The 25,019-nt window shown below is 48.1% G+C and overlaps 2 protein-coding genes across 2 annotated transcripts in view; both read left to right on the top strand.

Annotated features, from left to right (window-relative positions):
• The window catches only part of LOC306935007 (pleckstrin homology domain-containing family M member 3-like), a gene marked incomplete at its 3' end in the record, with an annotated part of 75,711 nt that overhangs the window by 24,221 nt on the left and 26,471 nt on the right, over positions 1-25,019 (top strand). Inside the window, exons 6-11 of the mRNA XM_079517829.1 lie at positions 8,875-9,125; positions 9,514-9,732; positions 12,191-12,391; positions 13,492-13,722; positions 14,444-14,588; positions 16,148-16,345. Coding sequence (XP_079373955.1) covers positions 8,875-9,125; positions 9,514-9,732; positions 12,191-12,391; positions 13,492-13,722; positions 14,444-14,588; positions 16,148-16,345 — 1,245 coding nt within the window. The remainder of the gene's footprint in view (positions 1-8,874; positions 9,126-9,513; positions 9,733-12,190; positions 12,392-13,491; positions 13,723-14,443; positions 14,589-16,147; positions 16,346-25,019) is intronic.
• LOC306935554 (kelch domain-containing protein 3-like) lies at positions 16,532-18,286 on the top strand (the record flags this gene model as incomplete). Its single annotated transcript, XM_079518654.1, has 2 exons — positions 16,532-16,554; positions 17,419-18,286. The coding sequence occupies 2 exons, from the start codon at positions 16,532-16,534 to the stop codon at positions 18,284-18,286; spliced, it is 891 nt and encodes a 296-aa protein (XP_079374780.1).

Below are 25,019 nucleotides of genomic sequence, written 5' to 3'. Positions count from 1 at the left end.
ACTTTAAGAGAGGTTTAAGTCTTTAAGCGCTTTGATGTTGTCTGTTTAAAGACACAGTAGTTATGGCTCCAGGTGTTTAAAGCCACAGTTGTTATGGCTCCAGGTGTTTAAAGCCACAGTTGTTATGGCTCCAGGTGTTTAAAGTAGGGCCGGGACTTTAACGCGTTAATTGAGATTAATTAACTACAGAAAAATTAACGCGTTAAAAAAATTAACGCATTTAATCGCACCTTTTTTTTCACGGCGGAACGTTTCTCACTGGGCGCATTTCTAGTACTGAATAGGCTCATTAGGCTGCTGCATGCCTTGCACAGCTTGCAGGGGGAGGAGCAGCCCCCCCCCCCCCCCCCCTCACTCTACACTACAGCTCCGTCAGACAACAACACCACCCAAACGAGAAACGAATCGAATGAAGAAGCCGCTTATATCGCTTTTGCTCCGTGGATGGGGCATTTAGATTTAAAAGCTATCGGATGGACGCGTGGATAGCAGCATGGTTGTGTGCAATATCAGAGGGAAAGGATCCATATGACCAATGTTAGCTCCATGCTAGCTGCTTCAGCTTAGCATGTCTCGCACTGAGTAGAGGCTTGCAGAGGCTCGCAGAGATTTCACCACAGCACGAAGCTGTCAAGCTGTCCTCGATGCGAAACATACTGAAGCAGCAAGTGTGAAAGTCCGTGGTCAGACAATGGTCTGCCCCAACCCCATGTGAAATGCATTCCCCAGCTAGTTCATTCCACCGTTTTTTATTTTATTCCTTTGTCTAAGTGTTTCCCCCCTAATAATGCCCCACCATGCAAAGCACATTTGAGTATTCATAGCCACTTTATATAGGCACTTGCTGCACTTGTTTATCTGTTGAAAAAAAAGTTGTATTGCTTAAAGGGGAATACCACTCATTTTCAACATTTTTCTATGGAGTTGTGTGGAAAACTGGAAATAATAAAAAGTCACCTCATTTTTTGTTGCCTAGAACTGGAGGTATGACAAAAAACAGTAACAATATATAGTATACAATATAAGTATAGATGTACTTGTTACTGTCACTGATTTTTTTTCAGACCTCCAGTTCTAGGCAACACAGAATGGGGTGACCTTTTTATTATTTATTATTATTAACAGCTCTAAGGTATATTAATGACAGTAAAATGTTGAAAATGAGTGGTATCCTGTAGTCACTATTCATTGATTCACTAGTATACCAAAATCCATTTGAAAAAATAGCTTTCTCACTGTTCTCGGGTCAAATAATGATATGCGATTAATCGAGATTAATTAACTACAAAGCCTCTGATTAATTAGATTAAACATTTTAATCGAGTCCCAGCTCTAGTTTAAAGCCACAGTAGTTATGGCTCCAGGTGTTTAAAGCCACAGTAGTTATGGCTCCAGGTGTTTAAAGACACAGTAGTTATGGCTCCAGGTGTTTAAAGCCACAGTAGTTATGGCTCCAGGTGTTTAAAGACACAGTAGTTATGGCTCCAGGTGTTTAAAGACACAGTAGTTATGGCTCCAGGTGTTTAAAGCCACAGTAGTTATGGCTCCAGGTGTTTAAAGACACAGTAGTTATGGCTCCAGGTGTTTAAAGACACAGTAGTTATGGCTCCAGGTGTTTAAAGACACAGTAGTTATGGCTCCAGGTGTTTAAAGACACAGTAGTTATGGCTCCAGGTGTTTAAAGACACAGTAGTTATGGCTCCAGGTGTTTAAAGACACAGTAGTTATGGCTGCAGGTGTTTAAAGACACAGTAGTTATGGCTCCAGGTGTTTAAAGACACAGTAGTTATGGCTCCAGGTGTGTTTAAAGACACAGTAGTTATGGCTCCAGGTGTTTAAAGACACAGTAGTTATGGCTCCAGGTGTTTAAAGACACAGTAGTTATGGCTCCAGGTGTTTAAAGCCACAGTAGTTATGGCTCCAGGTGTTTAAAGACACCGTAGTTATGGCTCCAGGTGTTTAAAGACACAGTAGTTATGGCTCCAGGTGTTTAAAGACACAGTAGTTATGGCTCCAGGTGTTTAAAGCCACAGTAGTTATGGCTCCAGGTGTTTAAAGACACAGTAGTTATGGCTCCAGGTGTTTAAAGACACAGTAGTTATGGCTCCAGGTGTTTAAAGCCACAGTAGTTATGGCTCCAGGTGTTTAAAGACACAGTAGTTATGGCTCCAGGTGTTTAAAGACACCGTAGTTATGGCTCCAGGTGTTTAAAGACACAGTAGTTATGGCTCCAGGTGTTTAAAGCCACAGTAGTTATGGCTCCAGGTGTTTAAAGACACAGTAGTTATGGCTCCAGGTGTTTAAAGACACAGTAGTTATGGCTCCAGGTGTTTAAAGCCACAGTAGTTATGGCTCCAGGTGTTTAAAGCCACAGTAGTTATGGCTGCAGGTGTTTAAAGCCACAGTAGTTATGGCTCCAGGTGTTTAAAGCCACAGTAGTTATGGCTGCAGGTGTTTAAAGACACCGTAGTTATGGCTCCAGGTGTTTAAAGCCACAGTAGTTATGGCTCCAGGTGTTTAAAGCCACAGTAGTTATGGCTGCAGGTGTTTAAAGCCACAGTAGTTATGGCTCCAGGTGTTTAAAGACACCGTAGTTATGGCTCCAGGTGTTTAAAGACACAGTAGTTATGGCTCCAGGTGTTTAAAGACACAGTAGTTATGGCTCCAGGTGTTTAAAGACACAGTAGTTATGGCTCCAGGTGTTTAAAGACACAGTAGTTATGGCTCCAGGTGTTTAAAGACACAGTAGTTATGGCTCCAGGTGTTTATAAAGACACAGTAGTTATGGCTCCAGGTGTTTAAAGACACAGTAGTTATGGCTCCAGGTGTTTATAAAGACACAGTAGTTATGGCTCCAGGTGTTTAAAGACACAGTAGTTATGGCTCCAGGTGTTTAAAGACACAGTAGTTATGGCTCCAGGTGTTTAAAGACACAGTAGTTATGGCTCCAGGTGTTTAAAGACACAGTAGTTATGGCTCCAGGTGTTTAAAGACACAGTAGTTATGGCTCCAGGTGTTTAAAGACACAGTAGTTATGGCTCCAGGTGTTTATAAAGACACAGTAGTTATGGCTCCAGGTGTTTAAAGCCACAGTAGTTATGGCTCCAGGTGTTTAAAGACACAGTAGTTATGGCTCCAGGTGTTTAAAGACACAGTAGTTATGGCTCCAGGTGTTTAAAGACACAGTAGTTATGGCTCCAGGTGTTTAAAGACACAGTAGTTATGGCTCCAGGTGTTTAAAGACACAGTAGTTATGGCTCCAGGTGTTTATAAAGACACAGTAGTTATGGCTCCAGGTGTTTATAAAGACACAGTAGTTATGGCTCCAGGTGTTTAAAGACACAGTAGTTATGGCTCCAGGTGTTTAAAGACACAGTAGTTATGGCTCCAGGTGTTTAAAGACACAGTAGTTATGGCTCCAGGTGTTTATAAAGACACAGTAGTTATGGCTCCAGGTGTTTATAAAGACACAGTAGTTATGGCTCCAGGTGTTTATAAAGACACAGTAGTTATGGCTCCAGGTGTTTAAAGACACAGTAGTTATGGCTCCAGGTGTTTATAAAGACACAGTAGTTATGGCTCCAGGTGTTTAAAGACACAGTAGTTATGGCTCCAGGTGTTTAAAGACACAGTAGTTATGGCTCCAGGTGTTTAAAGACACAGTAGTTATGGCTCCAGGTGTTTAAAGACACAGTAGTTATGGCTCCAGGTGTTTAAAGACACAGTAGTTATGGCTCCAGGTGTTTAAAGACACAGTAGTTATGGCTCCAGGTGTTTAAAGACACAGTAGTTATGGCTCCAGGTGTTTATAAAGACACAGTAGTTATGTCTCCAGGTGTTTAAAGACACAGTAGTTATGGCTCCAGGTGTTTATAAAGCCACAGTAGTTATGGCTCCAGGTGTTTAAAGACACAGTAGTTATGGCTCCAGGTGTTTAAAGACACAGTAGTTATGGCTCCAGGTGTTTAAAGACACAGTAGTTATGGCTCCAGGTGTTTAAAGACACAGTAGTTATGGCTCCAGGTGTTTAAAGACACAGTTATGGCTCCAGGTGTTTAAAGACACAGTAGTTATGGCTCCAGGTGACACATTTTGAACGTAGTAACTAATGTTCAGCAACTACAGACTAAAGGCAATACATACTTTCGAACGTTACGTGAGAGTAGAAAATCTACGGCTATTGTCGGCGATGAGATTGTTTGTAGGGGGGGGGGTGGGGGGGGGGGGAATGGGACACCAAGTACAGACTCCTGGGTCCACCACAGGCTAATTTGTGTCAGTTTGGGGGTCCTTGACATGAAAAAGTTTCGGAACCACTGCTCTAAAACACACTTTAAAGGTCCTTTCAGACGCGCATGGATTAACGCAAACATTAACGCAAACATTAACGCAAACATTAAACTCTCTTCATTGTTAATGGCATTTCATGTTTGTGTTAGCGACTAAACAAACATTAAACCTGTATATAGGGCGTCCCTCAAAAAAATGCAGGTCTCGTTGAAAATGAATTACTAGGCGTGTAAATCGCTGCCGTTTGAAATGACTAAGCACAGTGTGGTCTATTTCGGTCCTGACCTCTCCGCAGGTCTACCAGTTTAACCAGTTTTGACCTTCTGTGTTCTGTGACCTTCTGCCTGCGTGCGTGCCTGCGTGCCTGCGTGTATGTTTTGAGGCCTTTAGCTGGAGTGAGAGCAAGTTAAGATGAAGGCTAATTGTTTCTCACAAGACGCACACACACACACACACACACACACACACACACACACACACACACACACACACACACACACCGGTAGACACGCACATCGGCACCAAACTAATTCTTATCTCGACTCCCTCCAAGCATGAAGACCAACCAATCGCCAATCAGAGACCCTTCCTTCGTTTGGGGCCTATAATACAACCTCATTTGCATATTCATTAGCAGAGCTTAAACAGAGCGCTTTGTTAACATAAAGAGCGGTGTGTGTGTGTGTGTGTGTGTGTGTGTGTGTGTGTGTGTGTGTGTGTGTGTGTGTGTGTGTGTGTGTGTGTGTGTGTGTGTGTGTGTGTGTGTGTGTGTGTGTGTGTGTGTGCAGGGACTCAGACTTGTGGTGACAACTGTCGAGCTGCAGTGTTTGTGTAAGATGGATGGGCCGTTTAGCCACGGCCGCGAGCCGCGTCAACAGCTGCCACATAGCGTTTAGCACGACTCCTTCCCTCTTAAAAGAGCTAATATAATGAACACAAAAAAGGCAAGATGCAATGTCTGCCATTCAGGCTCGTTTCGGTGGCTGTTTTCCATTTGTTTCAGTTAGGGGGAAATCACCTCTGGAAAGCAAGAACAGGGTTTGATGTCGGCGACACTTCAGTGGCGCCGGGCGTACTCATTTATTTAGGTTGGTTTTTGCTTAAACGAGAATACCACTCATGTTCAACATTTTACTATGTCATTAATATACCTTAGAGCTGGTGTGTGAAAATAATAAAAAGTTCCCCCATTCTGTGTTTCCTAGAACTGGAGGTCTGAAAAAAATCTGTAACAATATGAAGTACATCTTTGTGATGTCACTGAAATGTAGCTTCATAATGTCACTGTTTTTTTGCACGCACGCACACACGCACACACGCACACACACACACACACACACACACACACACAGGGGAGGGACCTTATTGGGGTCCCACGCAACACATTTCTTTCAGGTTATGTCTGACGCGAGCCTTGATGTTTTGGTTAGAGATAGCGGCGTGGCAGGAAGGGACGGCATTGTTACAGAGGTCGCTGAGAAAACATGGAGAAACTCTGCTAATCTGAAGACCCACCCTCCCCTCTCTGCCCTGTCGTCCTCTACAGCGACCCTCCCTCCCCTCTCTGCCCTGTCCTCCTCTACAGCGACCCACCCTCCCCTCTCTGCCCTGTCCTCCTCTACAGCGACCCTCCCTCCCCTCTCTGCCCTGTCCTCCTCTACAGCGACCCACCCTCCCCTCTCTGCCCTGTCCTCCTCTACAACGACCCTCCCTCCCCTCTCTGCCCTGTCCTCCTCTACAGCGACCCTCCCTCCCCTCTCTGCCCTGTCCTCCTCTACAGCGACCCACCCTCCCCTCTCTGCCCTGTCCTCCTCTACAGCGACCCTCCCTCCCCTCTCTGCCCTGTCCTCCTCTACAGCGACCCTCCCTCCCCTCTCTGCCCTGTCCTCCTCTACAGCGACCCACCCTCCCCTCTCTGCCCTGTCCTCCTCTACAACGACCCTCCCTCCCCTCTCTGCCCTGTCCTCCTCTACAGCGACCCACCCTCCCCTCTCTGCCCTGTCCTCCTCTACAGCGACCCTCCCTCCCCTCTCTGCCCTGTCCTCCTCTACAACGACCCTCCCTCCCCTCTCTGCCCTGTCCTCCTCTACAGCGACCCTCCCTCCCCTCTCTGCCCTGTCCTCCTCTACAGCGACCCACCCTCCCCTCTCTGCCCTGTCCTCCTCTACAGCGACCCTCCCTCCCCTCTCTGCCCTGTCCTCCTCTACAGCGACCCTCCCTCCCCTCTCTGCCCTGTCCTCCTCTACAACGACCCTCCCTCCCCTCTCTGCCCTGTCCTCCTCTACAGCGACCCTCCCTCCCCTCTCTGCCCTGTCCTCCTCTACAATGACCCTCCCTCCCCTCTCTGCCCTGTCCTCCTCTACAGCGACCCTCCCTCCCCTCTCTGCCCTGTCCTCCTCTACACCCACCCACCCTCCCCTCTCTGCCCTGTCCTCCTCTACAGGGACCCACCCGCCCCTCTCTGCCCTGTCCTCCTCTACACCCACCCACCCTCCCCTCTCTGCCCTGTCCTCCTCTACAGGGACCCACCCGCCCCTCTCTGCCCTGTCCTCCTCTACAGCGACCCACCCTCCCCTCTCTGCCCTGTCCTAGTGTACACCCACCCCCCCTCTCTGTCCTCTACAGCGACCCACCCTCCCCTCTCTGCCCTGTCCTAGTGTACACCCACCCTCCCCTCTCTGCCCTGTCCTCCTCTACAGGGACCCACCCGCCCCTCTCTGCCCTGTCCTAGTGTACACCCACCCCCCCTCTCTGTCCTCTACAACGACCCACCCTCCCCTCTCTGCCCTGTCCTCCTCTACAGGGACACTCCCTCCCCTCTCTGCCCTGTCCTCCTCTACAACGACCCACCCTCCCCTCTCTGCCCTGTCCTCCTCTACAGCGACCCTCCCTCCCCTCTCTGCCCTGTCCTCCTCTACAGCGACCCTCCCTCCCCTCTCTGCCCTGTCCTCCTCTACAGCGACCCACCCTCCCCTCTCTGCCCTGTCCTCCTCTACAACGACCCACCCTCCCCTCTCTGCCCTGTCCTCCTCTACAACGACCCACCCTCCCCTCTCTGCCCTGTCCTCCTCTACAGCGACCCTCCCTCCCCTCTCTGCCCTGTCCTCCTCTACAGCGACCCACCCTCCCCTCTCTGCCCTGTCCTCCTCTACAGCGACCCTCCCTCCCCTCTCTGCCCTGTCCTAGTGTACACCCACCCCCCCTCTCTGCCCTGTCCTCCTCTACAGCGACCCACCCTCCCCTCTCTGCCCTGTCCTCCTCTACAGGGACCCACCCTCCCCTCTCTGCCCTGTCCACCTCTACAACGACCCACCCTCCCCTCTCTGCCCTGTCCTCCTCTACAACGACCCACCCTCCCCTCTCTGCCCTGTCCTCCTCTACAACGACCCACCCTCCCCTCTCTGCCCTGTCCTCCTCTACAGGGACCCACCCTCCCCTCTCTGCCCTGTCCACCTCTACAACGACCCACCCTCCCCTCTCTGCCCTGTCCTCCTCTACAACGACCCACCCTCCCCTCTCTGCCCTGTCCTCCTCTACAACGACCCACCCTCCCCTCTCTGCCCTGTCCTCCTCTACAGCGACCCTCCCTCCCCTCTCTGCCCTGTCCTCCTCTACACCCACCCACCCTCCCCTCTCTGCCCTGTCCTCCTCTACAACGACCCACCCTCCCCTCTCTGCCCTGTCCTCCTCTACACCCACCCACCCTCCCCTCTCTGCCCTGTCCTCCTCTACAGCGACCCACCCTCCCCTCTCTGCCCTGTCCTCCTCTACAACGACCCACCCTCCCCTCTCTGCCCTGTCCTCCTCTACAACGACCCACCCTCCCCTCTCTGCCCTGTCCTAGTGTACACCCACCCCCCCTCTCTGTCCTCTCTGTCCTCTACACCCACCCACCCCCCCCTCTCTGCCCTGTCCTCTACATCACTGTCTGTCTCCTGCTCGCTTTTCACCCCTGTCAGCCAGTTTCATTTTAAAGAGGTGGTTGTCAGCATATTTCATATCAAGGCCCATTAATTATTTATTCTGCATTTGAGCCACGGACCACCAGTTTACCCAAAACTAAAGAATATGTCCACATTTCCATGCTGTATTGATGTTGGTATCGTTAGGAGAGCTAACAGGCAAACGTTGATCAAAATAACAATTCTTCTACACCCAGCAAGCACCGGTCAGGACCTGAACGAATTATTAACGTCTCCATTGGGGCCAAATCAAGTCAAACCAACACTAGTCAGATCTGACCCAGAACCTCACCTGATTTCAACCAACATAAATTCTGCCCACTAAGACGGACGTCCCTGGATGAATCAGAGAGAGTCTGATCGAGGCCAGATCAACTTAACGTCATTATAACTAGTCAGATCTGGCCCAGAATAAGCTATATTTTTTTCAACTGGTGAAGACGTCCTGGAAAAGACGTAATGATCACCCCCATATGGGATGTGATCTGGCCTAGTCCTGAACGTCACCGGCATTCTCTAATTGTGTAGACTTCTTGTAAATTAAGTAATGCAGATGTCTAACAATAATTTAACTCTTGAGATCCACTGTTCTAAACCCCCCCCCCCCCCCCCCCCCCCCCAGCGGATAAGGGCAGCAGCAGCGGGGGCAGCAGCGTGGTGAAGCAGGGGCAGCTGGAGCAGCGGGAGGGCCCGCGGGGCCGCTGGTCGCCGTGCCACGTTGAGCTGACCCCCTGCGAGCTGCGCCTCTACACGCTGGACAGCAGCGCCAACCTCACGCTGGGCACCGCCTACTCCCTGTCCCACTGCCAGAGCCTGGCCTGCCCCGCCCCCAGCGGCGGGCAGCCGCAGCCCAGCGACCCCCGGACCCTACAGGTCAGTGCAGCTGCGTGATTTATTTATTTGTGACCAGATTTGACTGAGAGACTGCCATCGCGCAAACTCCAGCTTTTCACCAGAGGAGAATTTTGAATGAGTTAATAGCACAGGCAGACTCTTCACATACTATAGCCCATAGCATGTCTGACTTCTCATCCGCCTCTCGTTCAAAATATGAACTCTTTGGAGCTTTTAGCGATATAATGGAATCGGGGGGGGGGGGGGGGGGGGGGGTGTTCAGAGTAAAAGCGGCCATGTCATTCCGGCACCCCAGAGCTCCTATTTTGAAGGAATCCCGGGAATGATTGTGTTAATTGTTCGATTAGATGGATTAGTCTGATGAAGTGTTTGGCCCCCGTCTCTCTCTCTCTCTCTCTCTCTCCAGGCTCTGTTCTTCAACAGCACCCGCGTCCAGCTGCGGGCAGGGAGCCAGTGGGACGCCCTGGAGTGGAGGAGGATGATGTGGGAGAGGGTGCTGGCCGCCAGGCCGCCATCCCACACCCAGAGGGTGCCGTCCGAAGCCCAGAGGGTGCCGTCTGACACCCAGAGGGTGCTGTCCGACACCCAGAGGGTGCCGTCCCAGACCACTAAGGAGAATCAGCAGGTCAGCTAAAGCCTGAAGCATACTCCACTAGCCCATTTAGACCTGACAGTTTTCTGAAAAACCTATGTTTCTAAGTCAGTGATGCTTAAACATTTTCATGTCAAGGACCCCAAAAATCATATGTATTTGGCCACAGACCCCCATCTTAAAATATGTTAGCAAAGATTTGAGTTAAAAACGTTCGCTCTGAAATAATATATATTCAAAGATTTGCGCCACAAGCTCGATTTGCGCCACAAGCTCGTAGCGCGGCACCGAGAGCTTGCAGATCTGCTATTTTTCAATAGCTAAAGTATAACATAATGCTTAAAACACCAAAAGGAGTTCCCGCCTACTGTAAGCTGGCTCCTTTCCAAGAGAGTAAGAACACTTCATGACCATATAGGTGAGAGTAGGAACACTTCATGACCATATAGGTGAGAGTAGGAACACTTCATGACCATATAGGTGAGAGTAGGAACAATTCATGACCATATATAGAGTAGGAACACTTCATGACCATATAGGTGAGAGTTAGGGTTGGGATTCGTTAGGATTTTAACGGTTCCGGTTCCTAACGGTTCCCTTAACGGATCCTAATATTATTTCTTCCCCCTTTTTTCTGACATAGATTATGCTTATATTATAACTAACCTAACCAAGTACATAATATACACAAATTCATTAATTCAATTATTGGCACTATTATTTAAACTTCACCACCACCATCAGCAGCTAGCCACCACAACAATATCATTGTTGCAATTTGTACTGTATATTGCAATTTGTAGCCTACTGTATATTAAATATACAGTACACATTGCAATAATGATATTGTTGTGGTGACAAATGTTGTCTTTAATGTTCAGATTAATGTAATATGAAGGACCCCTTACCCTAATGGAAACAAGCCATAGTGCTTTCTTGGATTATAAAATCCTTTTAGCAGACCTTGTATTGAACTGTATAGGCTACGTTCCTGTGCTTTTTTCTGCAAACTGTTTATAAAGTAATCAATCTATGGAGGTATATGCACCTAAACGCTGGGCTCTCAACAGTCACGCGATTCATTTAGAGCCAAATCAAAAGCAGTTGAGTTGCTTATAAATTGTAAAAAAATAAGTGCAGACAAATTGATTTGGCTCTATAGTTAACGTGATTCATAAAATATCAGACAGAAAGACGTCGAGTCATTGGCGTTCTAAATTAACACCATTAACAACAGTTGTACAATACGCCTAATGAAAAGCTCTGTAGACGTTAGTAGTCACAATGTAGTCACTTGCTGCCACACTATCGAAAGAGCTGCACACGTTCTTAAATTCCGAGTTTTTAGACAGCTGGTGGATGGAAAAGAAGCTCCACCTCCGCGGACTTTTTGCGCGACGGCCAGATTCCCGGAAACGCTCTCCTCCGCTGCGCGCAACTTAAGAAGTGCGCAGCTTAACACCGTTTTGCGCTAAGGTGTGGAGACGGTGTCTGTAGGTGGGGTGACGTCACCCCAGGCTCTGCTTGCATGCACACACAGACACAGCGGAGCTAAATGACGACTGATGAGAACCGTTTGGGGAACCGTTAATAAAAAAACGATGGAACCGGCTCCGGATCCGCAATGTCGGAACCGGGTCTGAAATGGACCCGGTTCCGAATCCCAACCCTAGTGAGAGTAGAAACACTTCATGACCATATAGGTGAGAGTAGGAACACTTCATGACCATATATAGAGTAGGAACACTTCATGACCATATAGGTGAGAGTAGGAACACTTCATGACCATATAGGTGAGAGTAGGAACACTTCATGACCATAGGTGAGAGTAGGAACACTACATGATCATATAGGTGAGAGTAGGAACACTACATGACCATATAGGTGATAGTAGGAACACTTCATGACCATATAGGTGAGAGTAGGAACACTTCATGACCATATATAGAGTAGGAACACTTCATGACCATATAGGTGAGAGTAGGAACACTTCATGACCATAGGTGAGAGTAGGAACACTTCATGACCATATAGGTGAGAGTAGGAACACTTCATGACCATATATGTGAGAGTAGGAACACTTCATGACCATATTATAGGTGAGAGTAGGAACACTTCATGACCATATAGGTGAGAGTAGGAACACTTCATGACCATATAGGTGAGAGTAGGAACACTTCATGACCATATAGGTGAGAGTAGGAACACTTCATGACCATATAGGTGAGAGTAGGAACACTTCATGACCATATATAGAGTAGGAACACTTCATGACCATATAGGTGAGAGTAGGAACACTTCATGGCCATATATAGAGTAGGAACACTTCATGACCACAGGTGAGCGTAGGAACACTTCATGACCATATATAGAGTAGGAACACTTCATGACCATACAATGTGAGCGTACGAAACTCACAACTCAAGTCAAATCTGATCAAAATGTACAAGTTTACCCTAACCCTAACGCTAGTTTCCTTCTCCTCCACCAGGTGGCGATGTTCCCCACGACGCCCATGTCTGCCACCTCGTCCCCCTCCCCATCGGGCCTGGACACCCGGCCGGACTGCAGCCCCACCCCGGCCGAGGCCACGCCCTCCCCTCTGGCCCCGCCCCGCCCCGTCCGGCCCACCGCCCTGCCCCTGTTCACCCAGCGCTGCCAGGAGGTCCTCAAAGTGGGCCTGCTGCACAAGGTTATTATTATTATTATTATTATTAAAAACCTCTGCGATCAAAGCCAGATCTTGCGTCAGATCGGGGGTTTTGTCGGCGAGCGCCAAAAATGCTTCCCGACAGCATAATCAGAGCAAATATCGTGCAGCGTCTACGAGCCATAATACAAACTCAACAAAAGATACCATTTAAATATATATATATCTATTTTTGAGTGGTGCAAACCACTCCAACAACTGGCTTTGTACCTGTGTACCCGTGTTTGTTCGTACCAAAAAACGAGCATGGTTGCTATGGTTAACAACCAAAAAAACGAGCATGGTTGCTATGGTTAGCAACCAAAAAAACGAGCATGGTTGCTATGGTTAGTATGTGTAGTTGCACCACTCAGTTCACACGGGTGTGATTTTTACTGTTGGATAATCATTGACAAGAACTACAGTAAAAATAAGGGCTTTTTTTGTTTGGCTAATTTGTTTTTTACAAAACACGCAATACAGTTTCAGTTAGTTATCATTTTTGAGTGGTGTAAACCACTCCTACAACTGGCTTTTTTGTGCAGAAAAAATGAGCATGGTTGCTATGTTCACCCTGTTGTAATGACGTAATGAAATCACACCCGGGTGAACAGGGTGAACATAGCAACCATGCTCATTTTTTCTGCACAAACAAAGCCAGGTAATGAAATCACACCCGGGTGTGATTTCATTACGTCAGACATGATTTCATTACGTCAGACAGACCTTACACCACTCAGTTCACACGGGTGTGATTTTTTTATATATATAGGGCTCCATTTTCGTCACCGCTAAACCCCTTATCCCTAAACTTCTTTGCCTTTTTTTACTATTTGGCAAAACATTTTAAAATGTTAAAATGGCCAGTCTACAAGCTTACAACGTGTCAATGTAGATTGGCTAGTTGAACTATTCAAAAATGTTTTTCAAAATAGTAAAAAAAGCTAAAGAAGTTCAGGGATAAGGGGTTTAGGGGTGACGAAAATGGAGCCCATTGATCTTATTTAGTTCAGTTAACGGAAATCCTTTTTTTTAAATCTTAGTTTTGTTTATTTACATGACATTAGTTTTGATGACCTTTGATCACCTTGCTGCTCCACCAGCTGACGGAGCAGAACAACTGGCGGGCGTTCACCTTCGTCCTGACGCGCTCCGCCCTGCGGGCGTTCCCCACGGAGGGCCGGGGTCCCGTGGCCGAGCCCCTCTTCCAGCACCCGCTGGCCTGCTGCGTGGCGGTGCAGCACGGTGGCGCCGCGGGGGCCGGGCACCCCCAGCAGGAGAACGCAGATCCCTGGAGCGGCGGCGCTCCCGCCCACTCAGGAAGACACTTTCAGGTACGGTGTTGTTGTTTTTCACGTGGACAATGAGCCTTGGAAATGAACCCACCTCAACATCAGTCCCAGTTCCATCCCTGTGGGCTCTGTACCATTAAAAAGGACCTGAAGACGTCCCCACACGTCCTGGGCCTCCTACGTCCTATGTCGACACATAAAACAAATCTGCTACAGGCTTTAGTTTAGACATACTATTGGTCCGACTGTCATTAGACCGACCACCTATACCTCAAACCCTAACCTAACCCTCACCGCAAGCACGGGAGCAGTGCATGTCCGCCCGCATCATGTCTGACCGCTGTTTCCGCATGTCCGTCCGTTGTCGTGTCTAAGCTGCGTGTGCGGCCCGTATTTTCTCTCTTCCAAGTGGTTTTCTCCTCCGAGGTGATGGAGCTCCAGACAGACAGACAGTCAGACCTGTATTTTCTCTCTTCCAGGTGGTTTTCTCCTCCGAGGTGATGGAGCTCCAGGCAGACAGTCAGTCAGACCTGTATTCTCTCTCTTCCAGGTGGTTTTCTCCTCCGAGGTGATGGAGCTCCAGGCAGACAGTCAGTCAGACCTGTATTCTCTCTCTTCCAGGTGGTTTTCTCCTCCGAGGTGATGGAGCTCCAGACAGACAGACAGTCAGACCTGTATTTTCTCTCTTCCAGGTGGTTTTCTCCTCCGAGGTGATGGAGCTCCAGACAGACAGACAGTCAGACCTGTATTTTCTCTCTTCCAGGTGGTTTTCTCCTCCGAGGTGATGGAGCTCCAGGCAGACAGTCAGAGCTCGGCTCGGGACTGGGCCGAGGCCCTGCGGCAGGCTGCAGGCGCCCAGAGGCCCGTCCGGAGGGAGCCGGAGGAGGTGGTGGGCGAGGCGGCGCCAGGTAGGACTGTTACCGTTACCACATTTAAGATGACCATTAATCGTCACACAAAATAATTGCGACTTTCCCTCCCTGACACGAGTTACGTTTTCATCTATCTATAAATGGTCTGTCTGTATCGGGTCGGTCCGAGCAAAAAGGCCTCTGCCCGGGCTCTGGACAGGGCCCGTGCCCAGTGTCCATTGTTCTGACATAATTCTGAAGTCTGCATAGACTACATATTTGGGCATGCCGGACAAAGAACTCCATATATGGGCATAAAAGGGACACCTGCACAATAACTGGGTGGGGCATGCATTTCCAACTTGCATCGTTCCATGTAGGCCAGTGCCCAATGGGCACTGCTCTAGTTGTTTAAATTTGCAGTTTTTAATAACTTTTAAGACTTTTAATAATAATAATAAAACTTTATTTGTATAGCACCTTTCATGACATGAAATGCAGCTCAAAGTGCTTTACAGAGCAATGAAGAATAGAAAAAAAAGAAAAGAAAAGCAAGGCATAAACATTACAAAAGAGCAGTAATGCAATACAGTGAGGACATGAATAACAAAATAAATTAAAAAAACAAATCAATTAAAAGCAAGGGTGTAGTAGGGTCTTGAGCTGTGCTTTAAAAATGTCTACAGAGGCTGCCTGTTGAAGGTACAGTGGGAGTTTGTTCCACGCCGTCGGCCCGTAGAAGCAAAAAGCTGCTTCCCCGTATTTTTTAGTTGCCATTTTTTTAGGCAAAGCGAGCAGGCCAGCAGTGGAAGACCTTAGGGGGCGGTTTGGGACATATTTAGGCAGGCAGTCATGTAGGTAGGAAGGTGCGACCATTGAGAGCTTTATAAACAAGTAAAATAATTTTAAAATCAATAGACGTGATTCTCCTCGGACAGAGTGACGCGGATGACACGTTCGGATGACGTAACCGGAAATCGATGAGTCACACCATGCTTGCTAGCTTCTGGGAAACTGAGGCGCAATGTAAAGTCTATGGCTCGTGCGTGACTGCGTCCGCACGCTGCTGTTCCTCGCTGCTCTTTGTTGTCGGGTCCGCGGGATATTGCTGGACACTGTTACAAGCGATCACAACATTTTAAGGAGGACTTTCATGAAGCGGAACGATGATCGTGGCGTGGTGTTGGTGGTTCTTCAAATGTTAGTAACAAACTAGGCAGTCAGCGGGGGATGGAGATTAATTAATTCCGCTGTTAACGATTTAATTGTGTGATTTTTTTGCATTGAACATTGGAACGTTATTTGAATTTCCGTTTGCTTTTTAGGCTTCGTAATCACAGATTGCACATCAGGGCAGATATGACAAATAACTGAAATATACAAGGAAATCATTCTTCCTAATCCTTTCCCAAAAATTGTACAAAACAGCAGGAAATACAAGTCTACAAGTTTACAACAACACGTCACATTTTAAAAATCATTTCTCTTTCAACAAATCTCAAATCCCGTTTATTAACATAATGTATTGCCACCAGTTTAGATCGATATAGGATATATCGTTACATAGTTATTGGTTCTAACATGCGTTTGGACATGTTTTTTCGTCACGTGCTCAGCCGCGGCGCCGCCAGCGGCTGGCTCCTCCCACAACGGCGGGGGTGTGCTGCTGCGAGCCAGGCCGACCAATCAGAGGAGGCAGAGAGGAGACTCCGCCCAGCGAGCCAAGCGCCAGTCCGTCACCACTTCCTTCCTGAGCATCCTCACCTGTCTGGCCGTGGAGAAGGGCCTGACGGCCCAGAGCTTCAGGTGTGCAGGTACGCACGCACACACACGCACGCACGCACACACACACACACACACATTGGTGTGATTTGTATTTGTTGACAACAATATATTTATCATATATATTTTATGTAGTCAGTGAAAAAAGGTACTGTGAAGTTTGAGATAATGGAATGCCCCAAACAGGGAGTGTTCTGTCCATGCTGTTAAACGTGAACATGGGGAGAAGACAGGACCGTGTGTACATTGAACCCATTCTGGACGGGAACCCCTTTTGGTGTTTTAAGCATTATGTTATACTTTAGCTGTTGAAAAATAGCAGATCTACAAGCTCATAGCGCGGCACCAAGTGCTGCGCTACGAGCTCGTAAGTCTGCTATTTTTGAAAAATCTTGAAAATGTGGCGCAAATCTTTGAATATATATTCTTTCTCAGTGAACATTTTTAACTCAAATCTTTGCTTCTGGAGTGGGAGGTCCCTGGATTTTCAGATGGCGGTCCGCAGCCAAATACAGATAATTCTGGGGGTCCTTCACATGAAAAAGGTTGAGCACCACTGACATAGAAACATAGGGTTTTCTAGGTTTTTCCAGGAAACTGGAGCATTGAAGGAGCACTTTTTCAACCGTGTACTATCTTCATAATAATGTTGATCAATAATAATGGTCAATTGATCACTACTGGTGACCAATTGACCATATTAGGGAGTTCAACGGGCATCGTCTTCCTTGATTGGTCAACCCAAACCATCGGCTTCACGGATTGGACAAACCTTGCGTGGTGTTTGTGACTCTGGGCGAATATAAGTGAAGACGCAGAATATTCCATGCATTTACACATCAGGACTTGACCAATAGGATACCATTGACCAATAGGATTCATCCACTGTGGTGCTGTTGTGAGCAATGTTACGCTGGGCGGTGCATCTGAGAGGACCAGGAACAGCCAATCAGAGAGCTGTGACAGTGAGACACTGTGTGTACTCCTTTGGAGGTCACAAGGATCACATTGATGTGCACGTCTTCAACACAGTGTCTTTGATCTGGAGGAAGTTGACCCCAGTGACCCCTGGAAGAGGAGAACGCCACCTTGAGGTTCCATTCAGACGCAGCGGCCACACAGCTGTGCTGATAGAATATACTGTCTACCTCTGGGGAGGGAGGACTAACCAAGGTTACTGCAACGTGCTTTATGCATTTGATGTTGATGCCCACACATGGTTCAAACCACAGGTTTCCGGGACCGTTCCAGAGGGGATGATCTACCACTCAGCCTGTGTGTTGGGGAAGGTTATCTTTATCCATGGAGGAAGAACCGAGACTGGCTACACTAATGCCATCTACAAGTTGGACACCAACACAATGGTCTGGTCTTTAATTAACGCCAGAGGAACTCCACCTCCTGCTTCAGCATGTCACTCTGCTACCATCATCGGGACAAAGATGTTTGTATTCGGGGGCTGGATTAGCGGTCAGTGCCACAACACCTTCAGAGTGTTTGACACAGAGACCAACCACTGTATGAACACACCTTCTACACAGCTTCTGCCAGAAATACGCTTGGATCATTCAGCCTTTACCTACAATGGAGAGCTGTACATATTTGGTGGCTGGAACCATGGCCATTCCTTCAATGATCTGTGGAAATTCAGTCCAGAAACCTTCTCCTGGAAGAAGGTTGAGCCAAAGGGGGAAAGGCCGTGTTCAGGGAGGTGTAATATGTGCTGTTGCATGATGGGAGATCGTATCATCCTCTTTGGAGGATACAACAACCCTGGTGACCTGTATGTCTTAGACTTCAGTCCTAGCCTCAAGACATTGTGTAAGCTAGCAGTTATTCAGTACGATCTGGAGAAGTCTGAACTCACACACAACATCAGGTGGGAACTGGAAGCCATGACTAGCAAAAATGAACAACAAAAAGAATCCGCAAATTATCAAACACAGAGGCTGAAAAAATATGTGAAGCCATGATGACTACCAACTAGGCATGTAACGATATATCGTATATCGATATATATCAATATTATATCCCGACGATATGTATCGATTTATTAAAAAATATATTTTTATTTAGGGGGGCTAGTGTGTGAAATGAAATGTGAGCTGTAATCATATTCCATCATATTCACGTGCTTTTTGAGAGAAATGAGACAGACTCATGCAATCACTTTCAGTATAGAGGCCTGCAGAGGGGAGCTGTATGTGTCTGTGACTGTGCCCAGGTGATGGTCGTTATTGATGCTCATTAATACATCAACGAAGGCAATTATGTTTCTGCACTGTCAAATAGGTCTACATCTATCCTAAGATGCCATCAAAGAAACTCGAGCTAGGTTTAAACATGAAAGCATGTTTACAGTTGTTGCACAGAAATTAAGTAATTTTACATGAACAGTAATGCTACTTTTGCAATGTAGTTAAATAAAAAATGTGAAAAAAGCTGGGGGGGAAGATAAATCATTTCGGTCATTTGTTTGGAAAATAATTGTGTTGAAAATATCGTGAAAAAACGTATCGTGAACCTCATATCGTGATACGTGTCGTATCGTGAGTTGAGTGTATCGTTACATGCTCACTACCAACAGCAGCTGAATGAACACAATAAAATAAATCAATACATAATAAATAAATAAATAACAATGAAATGGAACCAATTAAAAACAAATGGACAGGGTGTGACACGCACGCACGCACGCACGCACGCACGCACGCACGCACGCACACGTTGGTGTGATTTTTATTTGTTGACAACAATATATTTATGTATAGTCTTAGTTTCAATCATCATAGCTTGGTTTTTATGTAGTTTTCGTCAGTGAAAAAAGGTACTCGACAAACATTTTTTTTGTCATGGTTTTTTAGTCGAGGAAATAAGCACTCTCTGCTGCCCCCCCCCAACCCCCCCCCCCCGCCATACCGCTGGTGGCAGGTTGGAATCTGCCATTCTGCACTACCACATCCAACCTCCAGGTGGCTCCACTGGTCTTAAGCAAACATCTTGTGGGAGCACTGCGTAGGGCTAAACCAGACACCTGTCCACACACACACACACACACACACACACACACACACACACACACACACACACACACACACACACACACACACACACATTGCTTCAGGGAGACTTCCCTCCTCGACACACTTCCAGCCAACGTATTTTCTCAGCCCTTCCCACCAGAGGAAAGTAAACATTGAGCATAGATGTGATTTATCAGAAGAGAGCTGGCGCCTCTCTCTCTCTCTCTCTCTCTCTCTCTCTCTCTCTCTCGCCCACCATCGGCTACCGCCTGGCCCCTTCCCCCGTCGCTGTGCCCCGCCCCCCCCACCTCTGTTGTGATTTAGTGGCAGGTCAAACATGTCGGCATAGGTTTATGTAAGCACAGCTATCTCTGCTAATGAGTGTGTGTGTGTGTGTGTGAGTGTGTGAGTGTGAGTGTGTGTGTGTGTGCGCGTGCGTGCGCCTCACGAGGGGGGCCCTGGAGGGTAATGTAGGTCGATGACAGTCCCGCCCCGCTCTCTGTCCATCCGGCGCTGGTCCATTATTCAGCTGCTGGTGTTTACCAGGAGAGAGAGATAGGCTCAGCTTAACCAGGACGGGAACCCTCTTTGGTGTTGGCCTGACGTCGACATTTCTAAATAATGACAGTTTTCTGAAAAACCTCATGTTTCTATATCAGTGGTGCTCAATATTTCATGTCAAGGACCCCAAAAAGTATATGTAATTGGCCGCCGACCCCCATAAAATATGTTGTTCCACGGACCCCCCGGAAACAAAGATTTTAGTTAAAACGTTATCTTTGAAAGAATATATATTCAAAGATTTGCGCCACATTTTAACATTTTAAAAAATAGCAGATAGACAAGAATGAGTATGAGCTTGTAGATCTGCTATTTTTCATTAGCTAAAGCGTAACACAATGCTTAAAACACCAAAAGGGGTTCCCGCCCAGAATGGGTTAACCAGGACGGGAACCCTTTTTGGTGTTTTAAAGGCGAATTCCAGGCTTTCTTACCTTTATTTGTAGTTTTTACGTCCCCACCAAAGAGGTCCAGGTGTTATTTTGTGCAAAAGCGCATTATTATTATTTCCCCTAATATAAGCCCTCAATGAATGGAATGGGGCTATGGGGTGTTGTGCTACGTAATTCGCTTATTTCCATCGCTCAAAATGCGAATTTTGATGACATTTAGCCTCTCAGACCCATTTGAGCCACGGACCACCGTTTGATGACATTTAGCTTCTCAGACCTATTTGAGCCACGGACCACCGTTTGATGACATTTAGCCTCTCAGACCCATTTGAGCCACGGACCACCGTTTGATGACATTTAGCCTCTCAGACCCATTTGAGCCACGGACCACCGTTTGATGACATTTAGCCTCTCAGACCCATTTGAGCCACGGGCCACCGTTTGATGACATTTAGCCTCTCAGACCCATTTGAGCCACGGGCCACCGTTTGATGACATTTAGCCTCTCAGACCCATTTGAGCCACGGACCACTGTTTGATGACATTTAGCCTCTCAGACCCACTTAACAATAATTGACCTCTTGAGAGAGTAAAATGAAACCAAATGGACCCATACGGGTCCATTTGGTTTCATTTTACGCCAGTTCCGACCAGTTCCGCGTCCATTTGGTTTCATTTTACGCCAGTTCCGACCAGTTCCTTTCCCCTCCATCAGGCGCCCCGGCTGGCCAGGGGGAGGCAGTATAGAGACCAGTTCCTTTCCCCTCCATCAGGCGCCCCTTCTGGCCTGGGGGAGGCAGTATAGAGACCAGTTCCTCTCCCCTCCATCAGGCGCTCCGGCTGGCCAGGGGGAGGCAGTTTAGAGACCAGTTCCTTTCCCCTCCATCAGGTGCCCCGGCTGGCCAGGGGGAGGCAGTTTAGAGACCAGTTCCTTTCCCCTCCATCAGGTACCCCGGCTGGCCAGGGGGAGGCAGTATAGAGACCAGGGTTACTGCATGTTTTTTGTGAGCTCTTGGCCCCTCCATAATGATGAGGGATGGCAGAGTGTGTTTTGCGTGTGTGCACTACACTACATGCACATTCAGGGGCGTGTGTGTGTGTGTGTGTGTGTGTGTGTGTGTGTGTGTGTGTGTGTGTGTGTGTGTGTGTGTGTGTGTGTGTGTGTGTGTGTGTGTGTGTGTGTGTGTGTGTGTGTGTGTGTGTGTGTGTGTGTGTGTGTGTGTGTGTGTGTGTGTGTGTGTGTGTGTGTGTGTGTGTGTTCTGCAGTACTGCGTGCATGTGCGCGTGTGTGTGGCGGTTTATTTTTACCATCATGGACAGACGGTGTGTGGTTTTACCCATGGTGCTTTGCAGTTTCACCTTTGGTGCTGTCTTTGTTGTGGGAGGCTTCAAAAGGGGTTAGGAGGAGTGTTCTCTCTGTGTGTGTGTGTGTGTGTGTGTGTGTGTGTGTGTGTGTGTGTGTGTGTGTGTGTGTGTGTGTGTGTGTGTGTGTGTGTGTGTGTGTGTGTGTGTGTGTGTGTGTGTGTGTGTGTGTGTGTGTGTGTGTGTGTGTGTGTGTGTGTGTGTGCGTGCGTGCGTGCGTGCGTGCGTGCGTGCGTGCGTGCGTGCGTGCGTGCGTGCGTGCGTGCGTGCGTGCGTGCGTGCGTGCGTGCGTGCGTGCGTGCGTGCGTGCGTGCGTGCGTGCGTGCGTGCGTGCGTGTGCGTGGGTGGGTGCATGCAGGTTTGTGTGTTCTTTGACCACAGGGACACACTTTTAACCTTTGGCTGTTATGTCTGTCTCCCTAATATTCTATCTTCCACCACACTGTCTGTCTGTCAAGACAGACAGACAGACAGACATGCACACTAGTAGCCTGGCTAATACGCCAGACCGAATCAGCCGTTGGCAAAAGAAAATTGCCTGCCGGCGGATTACGGTCTGGAGAGGCTCAATTGTACGCCCATTTCCTACACCAGAGAACTGGTGTGGCCAATCGGGACACAATATAGGTATGCAATATGGGCGGGCTTTGGTACAGTGACGTTCAACGCTTGAGACCTTTGACTGACAGTAGCTCTGACCAATTGCTTCAAAGAGAAAATGTTTGAACCCGCCCCCCGGGAAACAAGATCCATACACAGCATCTCCAGACTCAAATACCACTTTGAGTCTGGCTTAATTTCAACGCAAACTTAAAAATATCCCCGTGAATATTCACCGTGAGTTAAAATGTGACAGATTTGACGAGCCTCAGCGCCTTCCCATCGCCTGCAACTCCCTCTTTACAGCCCAATTTGTCAGCTTAATAATGGCTTGATCCCCCTGTACCCTCCCCCCCCCCCCTCCCCCCTCTCTCTTTCTTTCTGTCTATTAGCGGGGGTCTTTTTCAGGGTATACTTTAACAAAACTCAGAGCCTTTTCAAGCAGCGTTCCTGTTCACAACCACACAAACCATTTCAACTCCTCAGGCATAGTCAGAGCTGTTCACATACACATGGAGCTATGGCGGCCTGGACAACGCTACAGAATCAGAATCACTTTGTGTCATTTTTCTATGTACTTGCATACAAAAGAACATGAAATACCGTTTCAGTCACTGGCAGTGCAACATAAAACAAAGAGCCTATTTAAAAAAACGTATAAGCTAAAAACTAAAACAAAAAATGGACAAACATTAAAAAGAGCCCCAGTATGTTTGATGACGTGCAATTCATATGGAAAAGTTAAAAGTTATCAACACCACACACAGCCTATGGATAAATGAAGTGGCATGGTGCTATCCTTAAAAAAACGTTACCAGCTTAGTTTTATAAAAGTGCTGTTGTGCATTCCAAAGTGCATTGTTTTGTCCAGTTCAGTCCAACGCTCGAGTGTTTGGACCGACGCACTAACAGTCCTACAGTCATGTTTCCTGACACCCTAAACCCCCAAACCCTAAACATAGGGAAGCCACGGACGGGTATAGGGGTGGTTCCCAAACCTCGGGACCAAGCAGGCACCGAACCCAACACGCTTGGGTACCGGGTACCGAACTGGAACACGCCTGGGTACCGGGTACCGAACTGGAACATGCTTGGGTACCGGGTACCGAACTGGAACACGCTTGGGTACCGGATACCGAACTGGAACACGCCTGGGTACCGGGTACCGAACTGGAACACGCTTGGGTACCGGATACCGAACTGGAACACGCCTGGGTACCGGGTACCGAACTGGAACATGCTTGGGTACCGGGTACCGAACTGGAACACGCTTGGGTACCGGATACCGAACTGGAACACGCCTGGGTACCGGGTACCGAACTGGAACACGCCTGGGTACCGGATACCGAACTGGAACACGCCTGGGTACCGGGTACCGAACTGGAACACGCCTGGGTACCGGATACCGAACTGGAACACGCCTGCGTACCGGGTACCGAACTGGAACATGCTTGGGTAGCGGGTACCGAACTGGAACACGCTTGGGTACCGGATACCGAACTGGAACACGCCTGGGCACCGGGTACCGAACTGGAACACGCCTGGGTACCGGATACCGAACCAGACACGTTTGGGTACCGGATACCGAACTGGAACACGCCTGGGTACCGAACTGGAACATGCTTGGGTACCGGGTACCGAACTGGAACATGCTTTGGTACCGGATACCGAACCAGACATGCTTGGGTACCGAATCGGACATGCTTGGGTACCAAACCAGACACGCTTGGGTACCGGGTACCGAACCGGACATGCTTGGGTACCGAACCAGACATGCTTGGGTACCGAACCGGACACGCTTGGGTACCAAACCGGACATGCTTGGGTACCGAACCAGACATGCTTGGGTACCGAACCGGACACGCTTGGGTACCGAATCGGACATGCTTGGGTACCGAATCGGACATGCTTGGGTACCGAACTGTCTTTTCTCTCTAAATCTACGGTGCTGTCCATGGTGCTGATCAGAACGCCGATTCTTCATTCTGTCCTAATCTCTGACTTAACCAAGCATCTCGTTTGGAATATTAACCCATTTAGACCTGAGGACGATTCTACAAATGCCTTCCTAATCCATGTTTCTATGTCAGTCGTTCTCAAACATTCTCATGTCTCATATAATTAGGCCGCCGACCCCCATCTGAAAATATGTTGTTCCAGGGACCCCCCCAGAAGCAAAGATTTGAGTAAAAAAAAAACTCAAATCTACAAGCTCATAATGCGGCACCGAGTGCCGCGCTACGAGCTTGTAGATCTGCTATTTTTCGATATCTAAAGTATAACATAATGCTTAAAAAATGTTAATCAAATCAAATGAAGTGTGGTCTCGTATGAATGCCACCCTGTGCCGCTAACGGAGACCCAGTGATGTTCACACGCTCCATTAGTGGCTCCTGTCATGTCTCTTTGAAGCCATTTCAAGTCCACGGAGGGAGGCGGCGCCGTCTTTGCATATGCGCGCCACGCCCTCCTTCCTTCCATACATATCCAGCCGTCGCTCGTTCAATCAACATCAAAATGTTGGCCATTTATTGGGTTCATTTGGTTTGGTTTGTTCGTTTGTCCGGTTCGAAATGTATTCAACTCATTAAAACATGAGAAAATTCAACTCATTAAAACATGCAGAATATACTGTTTTCTTTTTTGTTTTCATACCTTTTGAAGGAAATGACCACTGGCCGTTTGATGCCTGTGACCCCCCCCCCCCACACACACACACACACACACAAACACAAACACCCACACGCCCGCACGCGCACGTTTTAAGT

This window comes from Electrona antarctica (assembly GCF_951216825.1).
Source record: "Electrona antarctica genome assembly, chromosome: 13".
In the NCBI taxonomy this organism is placed as follows: domain Eukaryota; kingdom Metazoa; phylum Chordata; class Actinopteri; order Myctophiformes; family Myctophidae; genus Electrona; species Electrona antarctica.
The sequence above is the reverse complement of the archived record's forward strand: the minus strand, read 5'-3'. Positions and strand labels throughout refer to the sequence as shown.